The sequence below is a fragment of the Pseudophryne corroboree genome, chromosome 9 (assembly GCF_028390025.1).
Source record: "Pseudophryne corroboree isolate aPseCor3 chromosome 9, aPseCor3.hap2, whole genome shotgun sequence".
In the NCBI taxonomy this organism is placed as follows: domain Eukaryota; kingdom Metazoa; phylum Chordata; class Amphibia; order Anura; family Myobatrachidae; genus Pseudophryne; species Pseudophryne corroboree.
In genome coordinates, this window is record NC_086452.1 from 429008935 (window position 1) to 429030837 (window position 21903).

At 46.1% G+C, this 21903-nt stretch overlaps 1 protein-coding gene and 1 long non-coding RNA gene across 4 annotated transcripts in view; one reads left to right on the plus strand and one right to left on the minus strand.

Moving 5' to 3' along the window:
• The window catches only part of LOC134958418 (probable peptidyl-tRNA hydrolase 2), a 30116-nt gene extending 12709 nt beyond the window's left edge, over positions 1-17407 (minus strand). Inside the window, exons 1-2 of one of the 3 annotated variants that reach the window (XM_063941015.1) lie at positions 17288-17407; positions 16582-16738 (exon numbers count right to left, since the gene is read on the minus strand). In XM_063941015.1, the coding sequence (XP_063797085.1) occupies positions 16582-16695 (114 nt within the window). In that variant the 5' untranslated portion in view covers positions 16696-16738; positions 17288-17407. Of the gene's footprint in view, positions 1-16581; positions 16742-17287 lie in introns of all 3 variants that reach the window. The other 2 variants (XM_063941014.1, XM_063941013.1) reach the window with 2 other exon arrangements.
• Positions 17408-17434: 27 nt separating this feature from the next.
• Positions 17435-21903, plus strand: part of LOC134958420 (uncharacterized) — a 66456-nt gene continuing 61987 nt past the window's right edge. The window contains exon 1 of the long non-coding RNA XR_010186998.1: positions 17435-17551. This is a non-coding gene — a long non-coding RNA (uncharacterized LOC134958420). The remainder of the gene's footprint in view (positions 17552-21903) is intronic.

Here is a 21903-nt window from a genome sequence, read left to right on the forward strand (position 1 = left end):
TACTGCATGATGGATAAGTATCTGTCTGTATTTCTCAGCACTGAAGCACAAACCAACAGGCAACGTTGACCACCGTAGACACCGGGGTTGGTCAAGGAAACTTAGTGCATCAGATGAAAGACACATCATGCTGACTTCCTATTGAAATCAGAAGATGTCCAACAGTACCATCAGCTCAGAACTGGCATGAACCAGTGGAACCCAGGTACACCAATCTACTGTTGGCCAGATGTGGTCTTCATGGAAGAATTGCTGCCAAAGAGCCATATCTTCAACATAGAAACAAGGCAGCAGGTGCTGTGGACTGATGAGTCAAAATTGTTAAATATTTGGCTGTAACAGAAGGCAAAAAAAAAAAAAAAAGGGTGTGTGCTCTACGACGTGCGCTCTTTTCCTATACAGCTGCTGGTCAATTCAAATGAGGTGCACACCTGAAATCTTCTACAATACACTTTTTACAGACAATTTTTGAATAATCTGCGCTGTGGGGAAAATGGTCTATAGTGCTCTCTATGATACTGAAACACTTAAAAAGAACTTGTTATTTCTTTAAATCAGTGTCACAGCTGATGTTCTGGTCGTCTTCTTACTCTTATTTCTAATGCTCTGCTAACGGATATCGTTTTGGACACAGGGGCACAAGAAATGAATGGCTGACACTTGCATTACATTTCTGACCCGCATACACTTCAAGGTTTCTTTAAAATCACTCCAGTTCCCCCAAGGTACATCTTATGTGCAATAACTCACTTTCAATTTCTGTCCCGCGTTCGTCAAAAGGTATCTTTATCCAGACGTGCTTTTCAGTAAAAAAGTAGTTTTAAGAGGACCGTAAAAAAGTATAATCCACAGTAAAAATCCACAGTAAACAACATATACAAACAATCTCTCCAAGAACAAAGTAGAGAGACCGGACTGTCCGAGGTAGGAGTGGCGCGGTAAGCCTCCGTATGCCCGCCCGCTGCAGTCGGCAGACACCTGCGGCTGTCAGATGGATCTCAGCAAGCCGGCTTCTCCCTCCTCACGTCCTGCGTCTCTCAACAACGGGTCAACGCGTTTCAGAGATTCGATCTCCTTCCTCAAGACTACCCGTTCTGTCTGATGCAGGGTATTTAACCCTATTGATGCTTCCACACGTGACTAATCACTCAATACAGCACACATGTGGATCTTTTACATAGCAGGTTACTTTCTAACACAACCTTCAGCAGCAACTCTTCTCAAAAAGGGTCTCAAATTCGCACCCACAAATGGGTGCGATGAATTTGAGGTCTTTATCGACTTACAACGGTTTGTGAGAAAATTGGCTCTAAAAAGGTTCTTTAATGAGAACCAAGGAGAACAACCAGAGAATTTGGGCGTAAAGGTTTTCAAAAGAAAATCATCGTTTTACCCTAAACATAAGAAAGGGTGCCTAGTGGAATCCTTTGAACGTATGGTAAAACAGGATTTAGAACATAGTAGTTTTGGTTTACCGAAGAGAGACAATCTTTCTGTGGCCTAAAGGAAGGCCTTAGAAGATCTTAGGAAGAACGATCAGATCACTATCAAACCCGCTGACAAAGGGGGAGGGGTAGTGATCTTAGATCGTGATGACTATCATAAAGAAATAATAAGAATTTACTTACCGATAATTCTATTTCTCGGAGTCCGTAGTGGATGCTGGGGTTCCTGAAAGGACCATGGGGAATAGCGGCTCCGCAGGAGACAGGGCACAAAAAGTAAAGCTTTAGGATCAGGTGGTGTGCACTGGCTCCTCCCCCTATGACCCTCCTCCAAGCCAGTTAGGTACTGTGCCCGGACGAGCGTACACAATAAGGGAGGAATTATGAATCCCGGGTAAGACTCATACCAGCCACACCAATCACACCGTACAACTTGTGATCTAAACCCAGTTAACAGTATGATAACAGCGGAGCCTCTGAAAAGATGGCTCACAACAATAATAACCCGATTTTTGTAACTATGTACAAGTATTGCAGATAATCCGCACTTGGGATGGGCGCCCAGCATCCACTACGGACTCCGAGAAATAGAATTATCGGTAAGTAAATTCTTATTTTCTCTATCGTCCTAGTGGATGCTGGGGTTCCTGAAAGGACCATGGGGATTATACCAAAGCTCCCAAACGGGCGGGAGAGTGCGGATGACTCTGCAGCACCGAATGAGAGAACTCCAGGTCCTCTTTTGCCAGGATATCAAATTTGTAGAATTTTACAAACGTGTTCTCCCCTGACCACGTAGCTGCTCGGCAGAGTTGTAATGCCGAGACCTCTCGGGCAGCCGCCCAAGATGAGCCCACCTTCCTTGTGGAATGGGCCTTAACCGATTTAGACTGTGGCAGGCCTGCCTCAGAATATGCAAGTTGAATTGTGTTACAAATCCAACGAGCAATCGCCTGCTTAGAAGCAGGCGCACCCAACTTGTTGGGTGCATACAGTATAAACAGCGAGTCAGATTTTCTGACTCCAGCTGTCCTGGAACATATTTTCAGGGCCCTGACAACTCCTAGCAACTTGGAGTCCTCCAAGTCCCTAGTAGGTGCAAGGCACCACAATAAGCTGGTTCAGGTGAAACACTGACACCACCTTAGGGAGAGAACTGGGGACGAGTCCGCAGCTCTGCCCTGTCCGAATGGACAAACAGATATGGGCTTTTTTGAGAAAAAACCACCAATTTGACACTCGCCTGGTCCAGGCCAGGGCCAAGAGCATGGTCACTTTTTATGTGAGATGCTTCAAATCCACATATTTGACTGGTTTTAAACCAATGTGATTTGAGGAATCCCAGAACTACGTTGAGATCCCACAGTGCCACTGGAGGCACAAAAAAGGGTTTTGTATATGCAATACTCCCTTGACAAACTTCTGGACTTCAGGAACTGAAGCCAATTCTTTCTGGAAGAAAATTTACAGGGCCGAATTTGAACCTTAATGGACCCCAATTTGAGGCCCATAGACACTCCTGTTTGCAGGAAATGCAGGAAACGACCGAGTTGAAATTTCTTTGTGGGGCCTTCCTGGCCTCACACCACGCAACATATTTTCGCCACACGTGGTGATAATGTTGTGCGGTCACCTCCTTTCTGGCTTTGACCAGGGTAGGAATGACCTCTTCCGGAATGCCTTTTTTCCCTTAGGATCCGGCTTTCCATCGCCATGCCGACAAACGCAGCTGCGGTAAGTCTTGGAACAGACATGGTACTTGCTGAAGCAAGTCCCTTCTTAGCGGCAGAGGCCATAAGACCTCTGTAAGCATCTCTTGAAGTTCCGGGTACCAAGTCCTTCTTGGCCAATCCGGAGCCATGAGTATAGTTCTTACTCCTCTACGTCTTATAATTCTCAGCACCTTAGGTATGAGAAGCAGAGGAGGGAACACATACACCGACTGGTACACCCACGGTGTTACCAGAACGTCCACATCTATTGCCTGAGGGTCTCTTGACCTGGCGCAATACCTGTCCCGTTTTTTGTTCAGACGGGACGCCATCATGTCCACCTTTGGTATTTCCCAACGGTTTACAATCATGTGGAAAAAACTTCTCAATGAAGTTTCCACTCTCCCGGGTGGAGGTCGTGCTGAGGAAGTCTGCTTCCCAGTTTCCATTCCCGGGATGAAAAACTGCTGACAGTGTTATCACATGATTTTCCGCCCAGCGAAAAGTCCTTGCAGTTTCTGCCATTGCCCTCCTGCTTCTTGTGTCGCCCTGTCTGTTTACGTGGGCGACTGCCGTGATGTTTTTCCCACTGGATCAATACCGGCTGACCTTGAAGCAGAGGTCTTGCTAAGCTTAGAGCATTATAAATTTACCCTTAGCTCCAGTATATTTATGTGGAGAAAAGTCTCCATACTTGATCACACTCCCTGGAAATTTTTTCCTTGTGTGACTGCTCCCCAGCCTCTCAGGCTGGGCTCCGTGGTTACCAGCATCCAATCCTGAATGCCGAATCTGCTGCCCTCTAGAAGATGAGCACTCTATAACCACCACAGGAGAGACACCCTTGTCCTTGGATATTGGGTTATCCGCTGATGCATCTGAAGATGCGATCCGGACCATTTGTCCAGCAGATCCCACTGAAAAGTTCTTACGTGAAATCTGCCGAATGGAATTGCTTCGTAGGAAGCCACCATTTTTACCAGGACCCTTGTGCAATGATGCACTGTTTTTAGGAGGTTCCTGACTTGCTCGGATAACTCCCTGGCTTTCTCTTCCGGGAGAAACACCTTTTTCTGGACTGTGTCCAGAATCATCCCTAGGCACAGCAGACGTGTCGTCGGGATCAGCTGCGATTTTGGAATATTTAGAATCCACCCGTGCTGATTGTAGCAGTATCCGAGATAGTGCTACTCCGTCCAACTGTTCCCTGGACTATGCCCCTATCAGGAGATCGTCCAAGTAAGGGATAATTAAGACGCCTTTTCTTCGAAGAAGAATCATCAATTCGGCCATTACCTTGGTAAAGACCCCAGGGTGCCGTGGACAATCCAAACGGCAGCGTCTGAAACTGATAGTGACAGTTCTGCACCACGAACCTGAGGTACCCTTAGTGAGAAGGGCAAATTTGGGACATAGAGGTAAGGATCCCTGATGTCCCGGGACACTATATAGTCCCCTTATTCCTGGTTCGTTATCACTGCTCTGAGTGACTTCATCTTAATTTGAACCTTTGTAAGTGTTCAAAAACAAATTTTTTAGAATAAGTCTCACCTAGCCTTCTGGCTTCAGTACCACAATATAGTGTGGAATAATACCCCTTTTCTGTAGTAGGAGGGGTAATTTAATTATCACCTGCTGGGAATACAGCTTGTGAATTTTTTCCCATACTACCTCCTTGTCGGAGGGAGACTTGGTAAAGCAGACTTCAGGAGCCTGCGAAGGGGAAACGTCTCGACATTCCCATCTGTACCCCCGGGATACTACTTGTAGGATCCAGGGGTCCTGTACGGTCTCAGCGCCATGCTGAGAACTTGTCAGACGCGGTGGAACGCTTCTGTTCCTGGGAATGGGCTGCCTGCTGCAGTCTTCTTCCCTTTCCTCTATCCCTGGGCAGATATGATCTTATAGGGACGAGAGGACTGAGGCTGAAAAGACGGTGTCTTTTTCTGCAGAGATGTGACTTAGGGTAAAAAAACGGTGGATTTTCCAGCAGTTGCCGTGACCACCAGGTCCGATGGACCGACCCCAAACAAGTCCTCTTCCTGTATACGGCCATACTGTGCCGTTTGGAATCTGCATCACCTGACCACTGTCGTGTCCATAACATCTTCTGGCAGTTATGGACATCGCGTTTATTCATGATGCCAGAGTGCAAATATCCCTCTGTGCATCTCGCATATATAGAAATGCTCTATAGTCAATAAAATACTGTCCCTGTCAAGGGTATCAATATTTTTAGTCAGGGTATCCGACCAAGCCACCCTAGCTCTGCACATCCAGGCTGAGGCGATCGCTGGCCGCAGTATAACACCAGTATGTGTGTATATACTTTTTATTATATTTTCCAGCCTTGTCAGCTGGTCCTTGAGGACGGCCCTATCTATAGACGGTACCGCCACTTGTTTTGATAAGCGTGTGAGCGCCTTATCCACCTTAAAGGGTGTTTCCCAACGCGCCCTAACTTCTGGCGGGAAAGGGTATACCGCCCATAATTTTCTATCGGGGGGAACCCACGCATCATCACACACTTTATTTAATTTATCTGATTCAGGAAAAACTATGGTAGTTTTTTCACATCCCACATAATACCCTCTTTTGTGGTACTTGTAGTATCAGAAATACGTAACACCTCCTTCATTGCCTTTAACGTGTGGCCCTAATAAGGAATACGTTTGTTTATTCACCGTCGACACTGGATTCAGTGTCCCTGTCTGTGTCTGTGTCGACCGACTAAAGTAAACGGGCGTTTTAAAACCCTTGACGGTGTTTTTGAGACGTCTGGACCGTACTAATTGTATGTCGGCCGTCTCATGTCGTCAACCGACCTTGCAGCGTGTTGACATTATCACGTAATTTCCTAAATAAGCCATCCATTCCGGTGTCGACTCCCTAGAGAGTGACATCACCATTACAGGCAATTGCTCCGCCTCCTCACCAACATCGTCCTCCTACCTGTCGACACACACGTACCGACACACAGCACACACACAGGGAATGCTCTGATAGAGGACAGGACCCACTAGCCCTTTGGAGAGACAGAGGGAGAGTTTGCCAGCACACACCAAAAACGCTATAATTATATAGGGACAACCTTATATAAGTGTTTTCCCTTATAGCATCTTATATATATATAAGTATATCGCCAAATTAGTGCCCCCCCTCTCTGTTTTAACCCTGTTTCTGTAGTGCAGTGCAGGGGAGAGCCTGGGAGCCTTCCCTCCAGCCTTTCTGTGAGGGAAAATGGCGCTGTGTGCTGAGGAGATAGGCCCCGCCCCTTTTTCGGCGGCCTCGTCTCCCGCTCTTAACGGATTCTGGCAGGGGTTAAATATCTCCATATAGCCTCCGGAGGCTATATGTGAGGTATTTTTAGCCAAAATAGGTATTCATTTGCCTCCCAGGGCGCCCCCCTCCCAGCGCCCTGCACCCTCAGTGACTGCCGTGTGAAGTGTGCTGAGAGGAAAATGGCGCACAGCTGCAGTGCTGTGCGCTACCTTTAGAAGACTGAGGAGTCTTCTGCCGCCGATTCTGGACCTCTTCTTACTTCAGCATCTGCAAGGGGGCCGGCGGCAAGGCTCCGGTGACCATCCAGGCTGTACCTGTGATCGTCCCTCTGGAGCTGATGTCCAGTAGCCAAGAAGCCAATCCATCCTGCACGCAGGTGAGTTCACTTCTTCTCCCCTAAGTCCCTCGTTGCAGTGATCCTGTTGCCAGCAGGACTCACTGTAAAATAAAAAACCTAAGCTAAACTTTCCTAAGCAGCTCTTTAGGAGAGCCACCTAGATTGCACCCTTCTCGGCCGGGCACAAAAATCTAACTGGCTTGGAGGAGGGTCATAGGGGGAGGAGCCAGTGCACACCACCTGATCCTAAAGCTTTACTTTTTGTGCCCTGTCTCCTGCGGAGCCGCTATTCCCCATGGTCCTTTCAGGAACCCCAGCATCCACTAGGACGATAGAGAAATGTAGTCAATTAGCCGATAAAGAGACCTATAAGAAACTGAAAGGGGATCCTTGTAAAAAGATTCAAGAGAAAATTGATGTTTTTTTGGCGCTCTATATGAATGGAGGTGTAATCACGGAAGAGGAGGCCACCTATATGTCTATGGAGCATCCTGTCATCCCGGTAATATATATTTTACTGAAGGTGCACAAGAGTTTGGACAAACCTCCTGGCCGCCCAATAGTCGCCAGTGTTGATTCGGTTACCTCCAATATAGCATGCTTCTTAGATAATAAGGTCTTACATTAAAGACACCATATCCGTTTTGAATAAATTACAGAATATTGTATGGAAAAGTGGGTATACTTTAGTTACAGCTGATGTGACCTCATTGTATACTAGTATCCAGCATCAGAAAGGTCTACAAGCTATAGAATACCACATGGACAGGTCTCTAAAGGAAAAAAAAAAGAGAAAGATTTTATTGTTGATGGAGTCTCCCTGGTACTAAAAGAATAATTATTTCTGGTACGGGGGGGGCTTCTATTCGCAGGAGTCTGGGACCGCGATGGGCAGCAAACTGGCACAGAGTTACGCAAATTTATTTATGTCCCACTGGGAAGATGAAGTGGTATGGTCAGAACACCAGTGGGGTGCCAGTTTGCTGCTCTGGATAATGTTCATAGACGACATTATGTTTATTTGGACAGGTGATGAAAGTACCCTTGAAACGTTTTGTACATACCTAAATGCGAATGACAGAAATATACGTCTGACATTCACACAGAGTAAGGAGGGAGTGCACTATTTGGATCGGTCTATTTATGTAGAAGGTGATAATCTCCTGACAAAAAAATTATACTAAGCCGACGGATACAAATGCTTATGTCCCTTACGAAAGTAACCATCGCAAGAGCTGGATTGATGGTATCCCGAAAGGACAGTTCCAACGGTTGCGGAGGAACTGCACTGAGATAGGGGTGTACGATAATCAGGCAGAGATTATGGAAAAGAGGTTTTTAGCGAAAGCTTACAATAAGGATACAGTTAAGAAGGCGAAGATGGAAGCAAGAGCAGGAGACAGGGATAAGATGCTACAAGAGAATAGGAATAAAAATTCAAGTTTTGGAAAGGAGTTGCGGTTTGTTACTAAATATACATCTCATCACAAAGATCTCGAACGCATTATAGGAAAACATTGGAAGCTTTTGCGTCGGGATCCTCTGTTGAAAAATCATATAACTGATAAGCCGAAATTCATTTATAAAAAAGCTGATAATTTGAAGGACCGATTGGTGAAAAGTGCCATTCCAGTGGATAGGGTTACTACGAGGATACTCACCAAAGGCTTCTTTAGGTGTGGGTCGTGCATGTTATGTAAAGCATGTAAGACAGATAGCAAAATCACAGAGTACACATCTAATGTCACACACAAGAAAGAAGCAATTAATGAGTGTATTACGTGTGGTAGCAAAAATGTAGTATAACTTTTGGAGTGTGAAGCGGTCTCCAGTATGTGGGGAGGACCGGCAGGTCATTAAAGGAAAGATCTAATGAACATGTCCGTAATATAAAAAAAAGGCTATGACAAACACTCTGTGTCTTTACATTTTAAAGAAAAGCATGACTGTAACATTAAAGCATTAAAGAATTTTTGTGGCATTAAAATAGCCAAACCACACTGGAGAGCTAAGAATAGAGTCGGCATTGGCCAAATTAGAAATGAAGACAATTTTCACTATGCGAACTTTGAGTCCACAAGGACTCAATGCTGACTTCGAGACAAAGTGGTTTTTGTGAAGATTCACAATTTACAGCTTTTTATGCCATATATCTTCTGCAGAGCGATTTAATAACAGTGATTATTTTTAGTGTGTCTGTGAAGAAAAGATCGATGATCTGTTATCTTGTACCTTCTCTAGATACTGTATAACTATCTCGCTGTTATAATGTGGTACTAATCATCTTCTTTTATTGGTTTTTATCTCCCCTGAGTATAAATGAGATTCACGGTTGTATGATCATTTTAATAATTTTGAAACAATGTTTTGGTGTTCTTTATCATAGATATTTGATATGTAACAGCTCTCTGGAGAGATTAATAGATACTGTTAAAGTACTTTTTGGATACATTGTATAAAGTATTGGATGGCTGCTGAAGGTTGTGTTAGAAAGTAACCTGCTATGTAAAAGATCCACGTGTGCTGTATTGAGTGATTGGTCACGTGTGGAAGCATCAATAGGGTTAAATACCCTGCATCAGACAGAACGGGTAGTCTTGAGGAAGGAGATCGAATCTCTGAAACGCGTTGACCCGTTGTTGAGAGACGCAGGACGTGAGGAGGGAGAAGCCGGCTTGCTGAGATCCATCTGACAGCCGCAGGTGTCCGCCGACTGCAGCGGGCGGGCATACGGAGGCTTACCGCGCCACTCCTACCTCGGACAGTCCGGTCTCTCTACTTTGTTCTTGGAGGGATTGTTTGTATATGTTTTTTACTGTGGATTATACTTTTTTACGGTCCTATTAAAACTACTTTTTTACTGAAAAGCACGTCTGGATAAAGATACCTTTTGACGAACGCGGGACAGAAATTGAAAGCGAGTTATTGCACATAAGATGTACCTTGGGGGAACTGGAGTGATTTTAAAGAAACCTTGAAGTGTATGCGGGTCAGAAATGTAATGCAAGTGTCAGCCATTCATTTCTTGTGCCCATGTGTCCAAAAGGATATCCGTTAGTAGAGCATTAGAAATAAGAGTAAGAAGACGACCAGAACATCAGCTGTGACACTGATTGATTTAAAGAAATAACAAATTCTTTTTATTGAGTGTTTCAGTATCATAGAGAGCACTATAGACCATTTTCCCCACAGCGCAGGTTATTCAAAATTTGTCTGTAAAAAGTGTAACAGAAGGCAGTTTGATCGCCGAAGGGCTAGAGAGCGGTACAATAAATGAGTGTCTGTAGGCAACACAGTGAAACATAGCCTATGTTCATTGCAAGTTTGAGGCTGCATTTCTCTTCTGTTCATTCACTTTGCATTTTATTAATTGATAAAAAATAATAAGAATTTACTTACCGATAATTCTATTTCTCGGAGTCCGTAGTGGATGCTGGGGTTCCTGAAAGGACCATGGGGAATAGCGGCTCCGCAGGAGACAGGGCACAAAAAAGTAAAGCTTTTACCAGATCAGGTGGTGTGCACTGGCTCCTCCCCCTATGACCCTCCTCCAGACTCCAGTTAGGTACTGTGCCCGGACGAGCGTACACAATAAGGGAGGCAATTTGAATCCCGGGTAAGACTCATACCAGCCACACCAATCACACCGTACAACTTGTGATCTAAACCCAGTTAACAGTATGATAACAGAAAGAGCCTCTTAAAGATGGCTCCTTAACAATATAACCCGAATTTGTTAACAATAACTATGTACAGTATTGCAGATAATCCGCACTTGGGATGGGCGCCCAGCATCCACTACGGACTCCGAGAAATAGAATTATCGGTAAGTAAATTCTTATTTTCTCTATCGTCCTAAGTGGATGCTGGGGTTCCTGAAAGGACCATGGGGATTATACCAAAGCTCCCAAACGGGCGGGAGAGTGCGGATGACTCTGCAGCACCGAATGAGAGAATTCCAAGTCCTCTTTTGCCAGGGTATCAAATTTGTAGAATTTTACAAACGTGTTTTCCCCCGACCACGTAGCTGCTCGGCAGAATTGTAATGCCGAGACCCCTCGGGCAGCCGCCCAAGATGAGCCCACCTTCCTTGTGGAATGGGCCTTAACAGATTTAGGCTGTGGCAGGCCTGCCACAGAATGAGCAAGTTGAATTGTGTTACAAATCCAACGAGCAATCGTCTGCTTAGAAGCAGGGGCACCCAACTTGTTGGGTGCATATAGTATCAACAGCGAGTCAGATTTTCTGACTTCAGCCGTCCTTGAAATGTATATTTTTAAGGCTCTGACAACGTCCAACAACTTGGAGTCCTCCAAGTCGCCAGTGGCCGCAGGCACCACAATAGGTTGGTTCAGGTGAAACGCTGATACCACCTTAGGGAGAAAATGCGGACGAGTCCTCAGTTCTGCCCTATCCGAATGGAAGATTAGATAAGGGCTTTTATAAGATAAAGCCGCCAATTCAGATACTCTCCTGGCGGAAGCCAGGGCCAGTAACATAGTCACTTTCCATGTGAGATATTTAAAATCCACCTTTTTCAATGGTTCAAACCAATGGGATTTGAGGAAATCTAAAACTACATTTAGATCCCACGGTGCCACCGGAGGCACCACAGGAGGCTGTATATGCAGTACTCCTTTAACAAAAGTCTGTACCTCAGGAACTGAGGCCAATTCTTTTTGGAAGAATATTGACAGGGCCGAAATTTGAACCTTAATAGATCTCAATTTGAGACCCATAGACAATCCTGATTGTAGGAAATGTAGGAAACGACCCAGTTGAAATTCCTCCGTCGGAACACTCCGATCCTCGCACCACGCGACATATTTTCGCCAAATGCGGTGATAATGTTTCGCGGTGACTTCCTTCCTTGCCTTAATCAAGGTAGGAATGACTTCTTCTGGAATGCCTTTCCCTTTTAGGATCTGGCGTTCAACCGCCATGCCGTCAAACGCAGCCGCGGTAAGTCTTGAAAGAGACAGGGACCCTGTTGTAGCAGGTCCCTTCTCAGAAGTAGAGGGCACGGGTCGTCCGTGACCAACTCTTGAAGTTCCGGGTACCAAGTCCTTCTTGGCCAATCCGGAGCCACTAGTATTGTTCTTACTCCTCCTCACCGTATAATCTTCAATACCTTTGGTATGAGAGGCAGAGGAGGAAACACATATACTGATTTGTACACCCAAGGTGTTACCAGTGCGTCCACAGCTATTGCCTGTGGATCTCTTGACCTGGCGCAATACTTGTCCAGTTTCTTGTTGAGGCGAGACGCCATCATGTCTACCATTGGTCTTTCCCAACAGTTTATTAGCATGTGGAAGACTTCTGGATGAAGACCCCCCTCTCCCGGGTGAATATCGTGTCTGCTGAGGAAGTCTGCTTCCCAGTTGTCCACGCCCGGGAAGAACACTGCTGACAGTGCTATTACGTGATTCTCCGCCCAGCGAAGAATCTTGGCAGCTTCTGCCATTGCACTCCTGCTTCTTGTGCCGCCCTGTCTGTTTACATGGGCGACCGCCGTGATGTTGTCCGACTGAATCAACACCGGTTTTCCTTGCAGGAGTGGTTCCGCCTGGCTTAGAGCATTTTAGATTGCTCTTAGTACCAGAATGTTTATGTGAAGAGACTTTTCCAGGTTCGTCCATACCCCCTGGAAGTTTCTTCCTTGTGTGACTGCTCCCCAACCTCTCAGGCTGGCGTCCGTGGTCACCAGGATCAAATCCTGTATGCCGAATCTGCGGCCCTCCAATAGATGAGCCTTTTGCAACCACCACAGAAGATATACCCTTGTCCTTGGCGACAGGGTTATTCGCAGGTGCATCTGAGGATGCGACCCTGACCATTTGTCCAACAGATCCCTTTGGAAAATTCTTGCATGGAATCTGCCGAATGGAATTGCTTCGTAAAAAGCCACCATTTTTCCCAGGACTCTTGTGCATTGATGTACAGACACCTTTCCTGGTTTTAGGAGGTTCCTGACAGGTCGGATAACTCCTTGGCTTTTTCCTCGGGAAGAAAAACCTTTTTCTGAACCGTGTCCAGAATCATCCCTAGGAACAGCAGACGTATCGTCGGAAATCAGCTGCGATTCTTGGAATATTTAGAATCCAGTCGTGCCGTCGAAGAACTACTTTAGATAGTGCTCTTCCGACCTCCAACTGTTCTCTGGAACTTGCCCTTTTTAGGTCGTGCAAGTAAGGGATAATTTAGATGCCTTTTTTCTTTGAAGAAACATCTTTTCGGCCATTACCTTGGTAAAAAGGCCCGGGGTGCCGTGGATAATTCAAACGGCATCGTCTGAAACTGATATTGACAGTTCTGTACCACGAACCAGAGGTACCCTTGATGAGAAGGACAAAATTTGGACATGGAGGTAATCCTTGATGTCCAGGGACACCATATAGTCCCCTTTTTTCCGGTTCGCTATCACTGCTCTGAGTGACTTTATCTCGATTTGAACCTTTTATGTAAGTGTTCAAAACATTTTAGATTTAGACTATGTGTCACCAAGCCGTCTGGCTTCAGTACCACAATATAGTGTGGAAAAATAATACCCTTTTCCTTGTCGTAGGAGGGGTACTTTGATTATCACCTGCTGGATATACAGCTTGTGAATTGTTTCCAATGCTGCCTCCCTGTCGGAGGGAGCCGTTGGTAAAGCAGACTTCAGGAACCTGCGAGGAGAAGATGTCTCGACTCTCCAATCTTTACCCCTGGGATAATACTCGTACGATCTAGGGGTCAACTTGCGAGTGATCCCACTGCGCCCTGAGACTCTTGAGACTACCCCCCCACCTTGAGTCCGCTTGCACGGCCCCAGCGTCATGCTGAGGACTTGGCAGACGCGGTGGAGGGCTTCTTTTCCTGGGAAAGGGCTGCCTGCTGCAGTCTACTTCCCTTACCTCTATGTCTGGGCAGATATGACTGGCCTTTTGCCTGCATGCCCTCATGGGAAAGGAAAGATTGAGGCTGAAAAGACGGTGTCTTTTTTAGCTGAGATGTAACTTGGGGTAAAAAAGGTTGGATTTCCCAGCTGTTGCTGTGGTCCCCAGGTCCGATGGACCGACCCCCAAATAACTCCTTCCCTTTATACAGCAATACTTCCATCTGCCATATGGGATCTGTATCACCTGACCACTGTCGTGTCCCTGACATCTTCTGGGAGATATGGACAACGCACTTATCTTGATGCCAGAGAGCAAATATCCCTCTGTGCATCTCACATACATATATATAGAATGCATCCTATTAAATGCTCTACATGAATAAAATATTTTCAGTCAGGGAATCCGACCAAGCCAACCCAGCACTGCATCTCCAGGCTGATGGCGATCGCTGGTCGCAGTATAACCACCGTATGTGTGTATATACTTTTTAGGATATTTTTCCAGCTTCCTATCAGCTGGCTCCTTGAGGGCGGCCGTATCTGGAGACGGTAACGCCACTTGATAAGCGTGTGAGCGCCTTATCACCCTAAGGGGTGTTTCCCAACGTACCCTAATTTCTGGCGGGAAAGGGTATAACGCCAATATTTGCTATCGGGGTAACCCTACGCATCATCACACACTTCATTTTATTTTATCTGATTCAGGAAAAACTACAGGTAGTTTTTTCACTCCCACATAATACCCTTTCTTGTGGTACTTGTAGTATCAGAAACACGTAACACCTCCTTCATTGCCCTTAACGTGTGGCCCTAATGAGAAATACGTTTGTTTATTCACCGTCGACACTGTATTCAGTGTCCGTGTCTGTGTCGACCGACTGAGGTAAATGGGCGTTTTTAAAAACCCCTGACGGTGTTTCTGAGACGCCTGGACCGGTCCTAATAGATTGTCGGCCGTCTCATGTCGTCAACCGACCTTGCAGCGTGTTGACATTCTCACGTAATTCTCTAAATAAGCCATCCATTCCGGTGTCGACTCCCTAGAGAGTGACATCACCATTACAGGCAATTTCTCCGCCTCCTCACCAACATCGTCCTCATACATGTCGACACACACGTACCGACACACAGCACACACACCGGGAATGCTCTGACAGAGGACAGGACCCACTAGCCCTTTGGGGAGACAGAGGGAGAGTCTGCCAGCACACACCAAAAACGCTATAATTATATAGGGACAACCTTGTATAAGTGTTTCTCCTATATACAATATCGCCAAAATCAGTGCCCCCCCTCTCTGTTTTAACCCTGTTTCTGTAGTGCAGTGCAGGGGAGAGCCTGGGAGCCTTCTCTCCAGCATTTCTGTGAGAGAAAATGGCGCTGTGTGCTGAGGAGATAGGCCCCGCCCCTTTTTCGGCGGGCTCGTCTCCCGCTATTTTTGAAGTTAGGCAGGGGTTAAATATCTCCATATAGCCTCTGTGGGCTATATGTGAGGTATTTTTTGCCTCTAATAAGGTTTTTATTTGCCTCTCAGAGCGCCCCCCCCAGCGCTCTGCACCCTCAGTGACTGTTGTGTGAAGTGTGCTGAGAGGAAAATGGCGCACAGCTGCAGTGCTGTGCGCTACCTTTATGAAGACTCAGGAGTCTTCAGCCGCCGATTTTGGACCTCTTCTCTCTTCAGCGTCTGCAAGGGGGCCGGCGGCGCGGCTCCGGTGACCATCCAGGCTGTACCTGTGATCGTCCCTCTGGAGCTAGTGTCCAGTAGCCAAGCAGCAAATCCACTCTGCACGCAGGTGAGTTCACTACTTCTCCCCTAAGTCCCTCGTTGCAGTGATCCTGTTGCCAGCAGGACTCACTGTAAAGTAAAAAACCTAAGCTAAACTTTCTCTAAGCAGCTCTTTAGGAGAGCCACCTAGATTGCACCCTTCTCGTTCGGGCACAAAATCTAACTGGAGTCTGGAGGAGGGTCATAGGGGGAGGAGCCAGTGCACACCACCTGATCTGGTAAAAGCTTTACTTTTTTGTGCCCTGTCTCCTGCGGAGCCGCTATTCCCCATGGTCCTTTCAGGAACCCCAGCATCCACTTAGGACGATAGAGAAAAACTATTAACATTTCTACTTTTGAAAGCATTCTTACTTAGCAGCATTATCCCACACTTGCCTTAAAAAGGAGGCCCCGATTGTCCATGCACATTAATAATTACTGCTGGTTCTTTGTTCATCATTTCTGTTCATGCCAACAGAGAAACATCTCAAACACAATCCCGTGGGCTCCTAAATATGATGGACTATAAAAGAACTACAAAGACTTTCCCCCCCCCCCCATCAATAAAATACAATACACAGTCATTTGGAATTAATTTCCACAAAGTGAAACCCAACTTCTATCTTTCTGAGGTGTCCATCGAATCACCATCTCTTATTTATATATTAATAAACCAGAATAAAGAAAGCTAACTCTAAGGGGGTGATTCAATTGCTCAACCCCCCCCAGCTATCACCAGGGGGGCGCAAAACGTAGCAATTCAATTGTTGCTCCGTTCGGGTGTCCTTCAATTGTGGGAGGGACATTTCTTATCAATGCCTCCTGAGGTAGCGAGAAGAAATGTGCGAAAATGTCAGTGGTTTGAGCGCACTAACCAGGACTTTATATGGGTTAGCTATTCGCTGCCAAACTTTGTCTTTCTGCGCTTACAAAGTAAGGGACACTCAGAGTGACAATTGAATTGCTCTGATGAGCACCCAAAAAAACATTTTAACTGCCCCCTAAGTGTCACAGTTGGACAACATCAAATCTGTTCCTGTGCCAACCTACAGGACGTCAACGCAATACTGCGCAAGGTTCCTAAGTCATAATGGTTTTGTGTCTTACAGAGACTTCAAATATAAGAGTACCACCCATGCTGATGACGGGAAACCCACCTTCTTTGCTTCTTCTTCAGGTATATCCAGATCTTTAAGCTGCTGTAAATAATCTACATTCACCTCCATGGTTCCCTGAGCTGCGTCGGATGGATCCTGATCGCATGTCTCCATTAGACTAGAAGGGCAAAATACCCCATTAATTCAGCAAACAGCTCTGCTGGATGACAATACATGCCTTCAATTGGATCCAATGTAAATATACAGTCTTACACATATTTATAATTTATTACCAGTTATTTATATAGCGCACACATACTCTGCAGCGCTTTACAGAGGATATTCCATTCATTCACATCAGCACCTGCCCCAGAGAGCTTACACTCTATATTCCCTATTACATGGACAAATACTAGGGTTTATTTTGTCTACCAGAATGTTTCTGGAGAGCTGGAGGAAGACACGCAAACACGGAGAACATACAAACCCCACACATATATGGCCTTGGAGGGGATCAAAACTACGACCCAAGTGGAGCAGCAACACTAACCACAACACCAACCGTTCACGATCATAACTCAGAGACCCCTTATAAATAAACCCCTTCCCATGCGAGGGAGATAATGGCTCCTCCTTATAAAGGTCAGCGCGGTAAGCAGCCCTATAACACTGACATACAATGTATGATTACCGCCAAGCTCAGACCCTCCCTGCCCCAATCCCCATTCATCCCCTGCAGCCAGCTCCGGCCTCCCAGTTGCCTCACCTCCCGTGTACGGGCACCGCCTCACTCCCAGAGGGACGAGCTCTCCCGCAGGCGGCGGCCGCTGAGGTTACCGACTGGATTCACTAAAGAGCTCGGCGAAAGCAGCAGCAGCGGCAACGGCAGCGGGTCAGGTGACCGGAAACCAAGCCCGGCCGGCAGGGGATACAAAGAGATGACCATCGAGCTGTGACTCAGATCTGGACGTGCGACCTCTGGCGGCTGGTGAGGGAGGCGCCTGTAGCGGTGCATGCATGGCACAAAACGGTATTAACTATAGCTGCAGTCTGCAGACCCTCCAGCATGACCCCTTGCCCTTGGTAGAAACTATGGGGCAGATTTATTAAGCCTGGTGAAGTGATATGGTGGACGGTGATAAAGCATACCTCCCAACTTTGTGTTTCTCCAAAGAGGGACACCATACCCTCCAACATTGTACACGTAAAAACCGGTACAAATGAGGGGGGACGTGGCCGCGGGTAAAGGGGGCAGCGACAGACAGAGCCTCCCAACTGCCCCTCCACCGCGGGACACTGCGGCCCGCAGGTGGGACAGCGGGATAGTCCCCAAAAAACGGGACTGTCCCGCGAAAATTGGGACAGTTGGGAGGTATGGATAAAGCACCAGCCAGTCAGCTCCTAACTGTCATTTTTCAAACCCAGGGCCAGATGTACTAAGCCTGAAAAGTGATAAATATCACTGTGATAAAGTACCAGCCAATCGGCTCCTAACTGTCATTTTTCAAACACAGCCTGTAATATGGCAGTTAGGAGCTGATTGGCTGGTGCTTTATCACAGTGATATTTATTACTTTTCAGGCTTAGTACATCTCCCCCCCAGTCTGTAACATGTTAGGATATGATTGGCTGGCACTTTATCACTTCACCAGGCTTAATAAATCTGCCCATATATCCCCTTCTCCGAAAGGACCAGGATATGACATCAAGGAGGGTGAAAGATCTGTTATGGTAGATGCTAGAATCAAGTGGGCTAAAGGAACTATGATGTCAGGGGGAGGAGCCACATCACCAGGGGGAGGAGCTATGCCAGCGGGATAGTTCTACTATCCACACCACCAACTATTACCTTTAGTAGCTTTACTCGCCACCGAGCCCAAAGCGTGGCGAGCGTACATTTCGGGTACCCTGTTCGGCCATGGCCCCTCCCCCTGGTGATGTGGCTCCTCCCCTGGTGACGTCAGAGGTCCCTTACCCAAGTTGGATTTAGAACTAACCGTTCTGTTATGCCCTTACAGAATTTTTTCATTTGGTTAGTTGTAGGTTATTTTCTAAATTTTAGCCTCCATTGTACCCTCATGGGCTTGCTTCGCTCGCCACGCTTTGGGCCTGGTGTCTCGCTTTGCTTTGCATGTCACAGTATCATACCTCCCAACATGACCCTCTCCAGGACTGACAGAATGCTCTGCTCCTGGACATCCCTCTTAACTTATAATTGCCATCTCCTGTGATGAAACACCTTTCTTATCCATTAACCTGTTCAAATCAGGTACCGGCAATCAAACATTAAGAGAAAAGTCCAGAAGCAGAGCATTTTGTCCCTCCTTGAGAGGGTTCTGTTTGGAGGTATGCAGTATTCCCTATAAATGGTGACTTTGACCCAGTGCATTATGGGAAAGGTCTGCTCGGCAAAGGGGATCTAGGCGTGCGCAACCATGACCCTTTCCAGGGACAGAAAGCTCTGCTCCCATACCCTCCGACTGTACCTTTTTGGCCGGTACAGTACCGTTTTTTTTTACGGTCTGTACCGGCCAAAAGGGGCTATCTACCAGTTTTCATCATCTACCATTCCTATTGCAGCCTATGGGAGCACCGCTTAGCCATGCCCCTTTACCCGTGACTATGCCCTCTTCCCTTATTTGTACCGATTTTCAGCTGGGCAGTTTTGGAGGGTATGTTCTCCTGGACATCAGTTAAGTGCCTTGTTCAGCCTTTAGAATTGTTGGGAGGTATTTTCCATTACTCGATAAAGAGTTGAGATGAGGAAGCTTTTGCCTTATTTACAATTTTCTTCGTACGTATATGTCCAAGCTAGATAGCCAAGATTTAAGGGTTCTGCCCCACTATCAGGACCATTGTCCCAGTGATCAAAAATGTGTAGAGGCACGTTCCATTCATCACTGCATAGCAGAGCAACAGGGAACAGGTACCAGCCAATAGAAGGGAGTTTTTAGAGGAGGGGTAATGGATATCCCCATTCGAGACATGATCATGTTCGCAGTGTGACATGACCCCTTTTTACAGTAGGACCCAATTCAAATATATAAAAAGTTGGGGTGTATGGTTTAGCGTTCTCAGTCCACCTACCGCAGTGAGCTTATGACTGTGCCTGCTCTATTCATAGATGGGCGAGAAGCGCATGCTGGAACAGTGGGGCAAAGGCCCTTTGCTACCAGTAACATAACTAATTTTCCCCTCCGACCCCATAGAGATGAGCAGGAAAAAAGCAGGTATTATGACTTGCAGAACAGGTGGCAGAGGTAAGTCGTGAGACAAGTTACTTGTATTGCAAAAATATTGATTTCAGATATAACTTTTAAAATACTAATGTGTAATAGTAGCCCATATCCCCTTTGTTAATTATCTTTCTACGAGAACATCAAATTTGAATGCTTTTATTCAAAATACGGTCTAGACAGGGCCGCCTCTACCATTAGGCAGTGTTAGGCGGCTGCCTAGGGGCACCTGCCCCTTGAGGGCGCCACTGAATTCATCTAGCATATAAACTAAAGGATGTCCCTGTTAGCAGCCTCCTCCTTTTACTCTGAGCTGGCCATTGCTGGCGGTCTAATCAGGTGCAGCCACCGCTATCAGGCTGTACCACATAGTGCTTCAGCGCTTTCTCTGTGCCGACACGTGTAACATCAAGCCATGTTAAGATACACAGGAGGCTGATGTAATTATGGCTTCTGACATGCACCCTCATAGCCCTGATGCACCTCCTCCAGGACCCTGAATAATAAGGAAAATACAGGCACTGGGGCTCAATACAGTACAAATGAAGGAGGGGGAGGGCAGTAGTGAACTCACAGATGGGGGGATGGGCACGATAAGGAGCATACAAATATACGTCTGTATGTGTCTTTGTGTGTGTGTGTGTATGTATGTATGTATGTATGTATGTATGTGTGTGTGTATATATATATATATATATATATATATATTGTCAAAAATAAGGAGAGCGCACCAATGAATAATAATAAAAAGTAACAATTTACTCATGTAAATATCCACGTACATGTAGGTTAGGGTTAATGCACTTAGCCACTCTCTCCGATAACTGCCGCCACGGAATGATCCTTCGGTCAGCGGGGTATTTTTCACGGAGATACTGTCTGCTCTGTATCAGGCGGAAGACAAATCTCGTCTGCAAATGTAAGCCACGACCAACGCGTTTCGTCACTTGGGGACTTCGTCAGGAGCTGTGTTATTGGATCCTCTAAGTTCACCTTTTAACCATTGCTTTTTACAACGATTGGTTAATTACATTGTTACGATCTTTGTCCCTAGATACAATGCTTTTTAAAAACATCCTATTTGTAATTATTTATGCATTCAACACTTTCTCATAATTTATATAAGTAATTACAACTTACAGTATTAAAATTCTACCATTACTAAACTTTTTAAAAAAAAGAAAGACAGAACAAAGAGTCCTGCAATCATAGCTGATTGGCCATTCTGTGCTGCTATCTTTCTACTACCCCTTTAATTACTATACCCACAATTTCACATATGATTCCAATTATCTCTACGACTAGCAGCTTTTACTGTGTGGCTATCAGTATATATTTTCAGGGCTCACAAATTTTATACCACATTTATTAATGTACATCTCAAACAATATTCTCTCTTTATAATAATACATATCTAAAAAAGGGCAGACATTAAAACATAACTATTACCTATACCTATTGAGTCCTTAACTAAAATATACATACTCCTAATCTTTTTCATCCCCTTCCTACTCGTGCCCAGACTCTCATGAAACCGGAGCGCTACATCTTTTCTGTTCTGACTGGACCTGAACTCCGAGTGTTTGCCACTCCCCATCGGGTGCTAACACCAACTTCGATGGGGACCCCACTCAGAGCTCCTTCCCCGTCAGTTTTACAGAAACGGCAGTGCCGTAACTAGGCATTTTAGCGCTGTGTGCAAGAAACGACAGTGGCGCCCCCCTCCCCATGGCGCGCGCAAAATTTATAGGGGCGTGGCTTCACGGGGAAGGGGCGTGGCCACAAAATAATAGCAATTCATACTACGGTGCACAGTAGTCTACATTATTCAAATTACGCTGCACAGTAGCGCCACTACACCAGGTAGAGCCCCTTTTATACATTACAGCAGACAGCGTCCCCCTTTTTACACATTACAGCAGACAGTCCCCCTTTTTACACATTGCGGCAGCCAGTCCCCCTTTTTACACATTGCGGCAGCCAGGCCCCCTTTTTACACATTGCGGCAGCCAGTCCCCCTTTTTACACATTGCGGCAGCCAGGCCCCCTCTTTACACATTGCGGCAGCCAGTCCCCCTTTTTACACATTGCGGCAGCCAGTCCCCATTTTACACATTGCGGCAGCCAGGCCACCTTTTTACACATT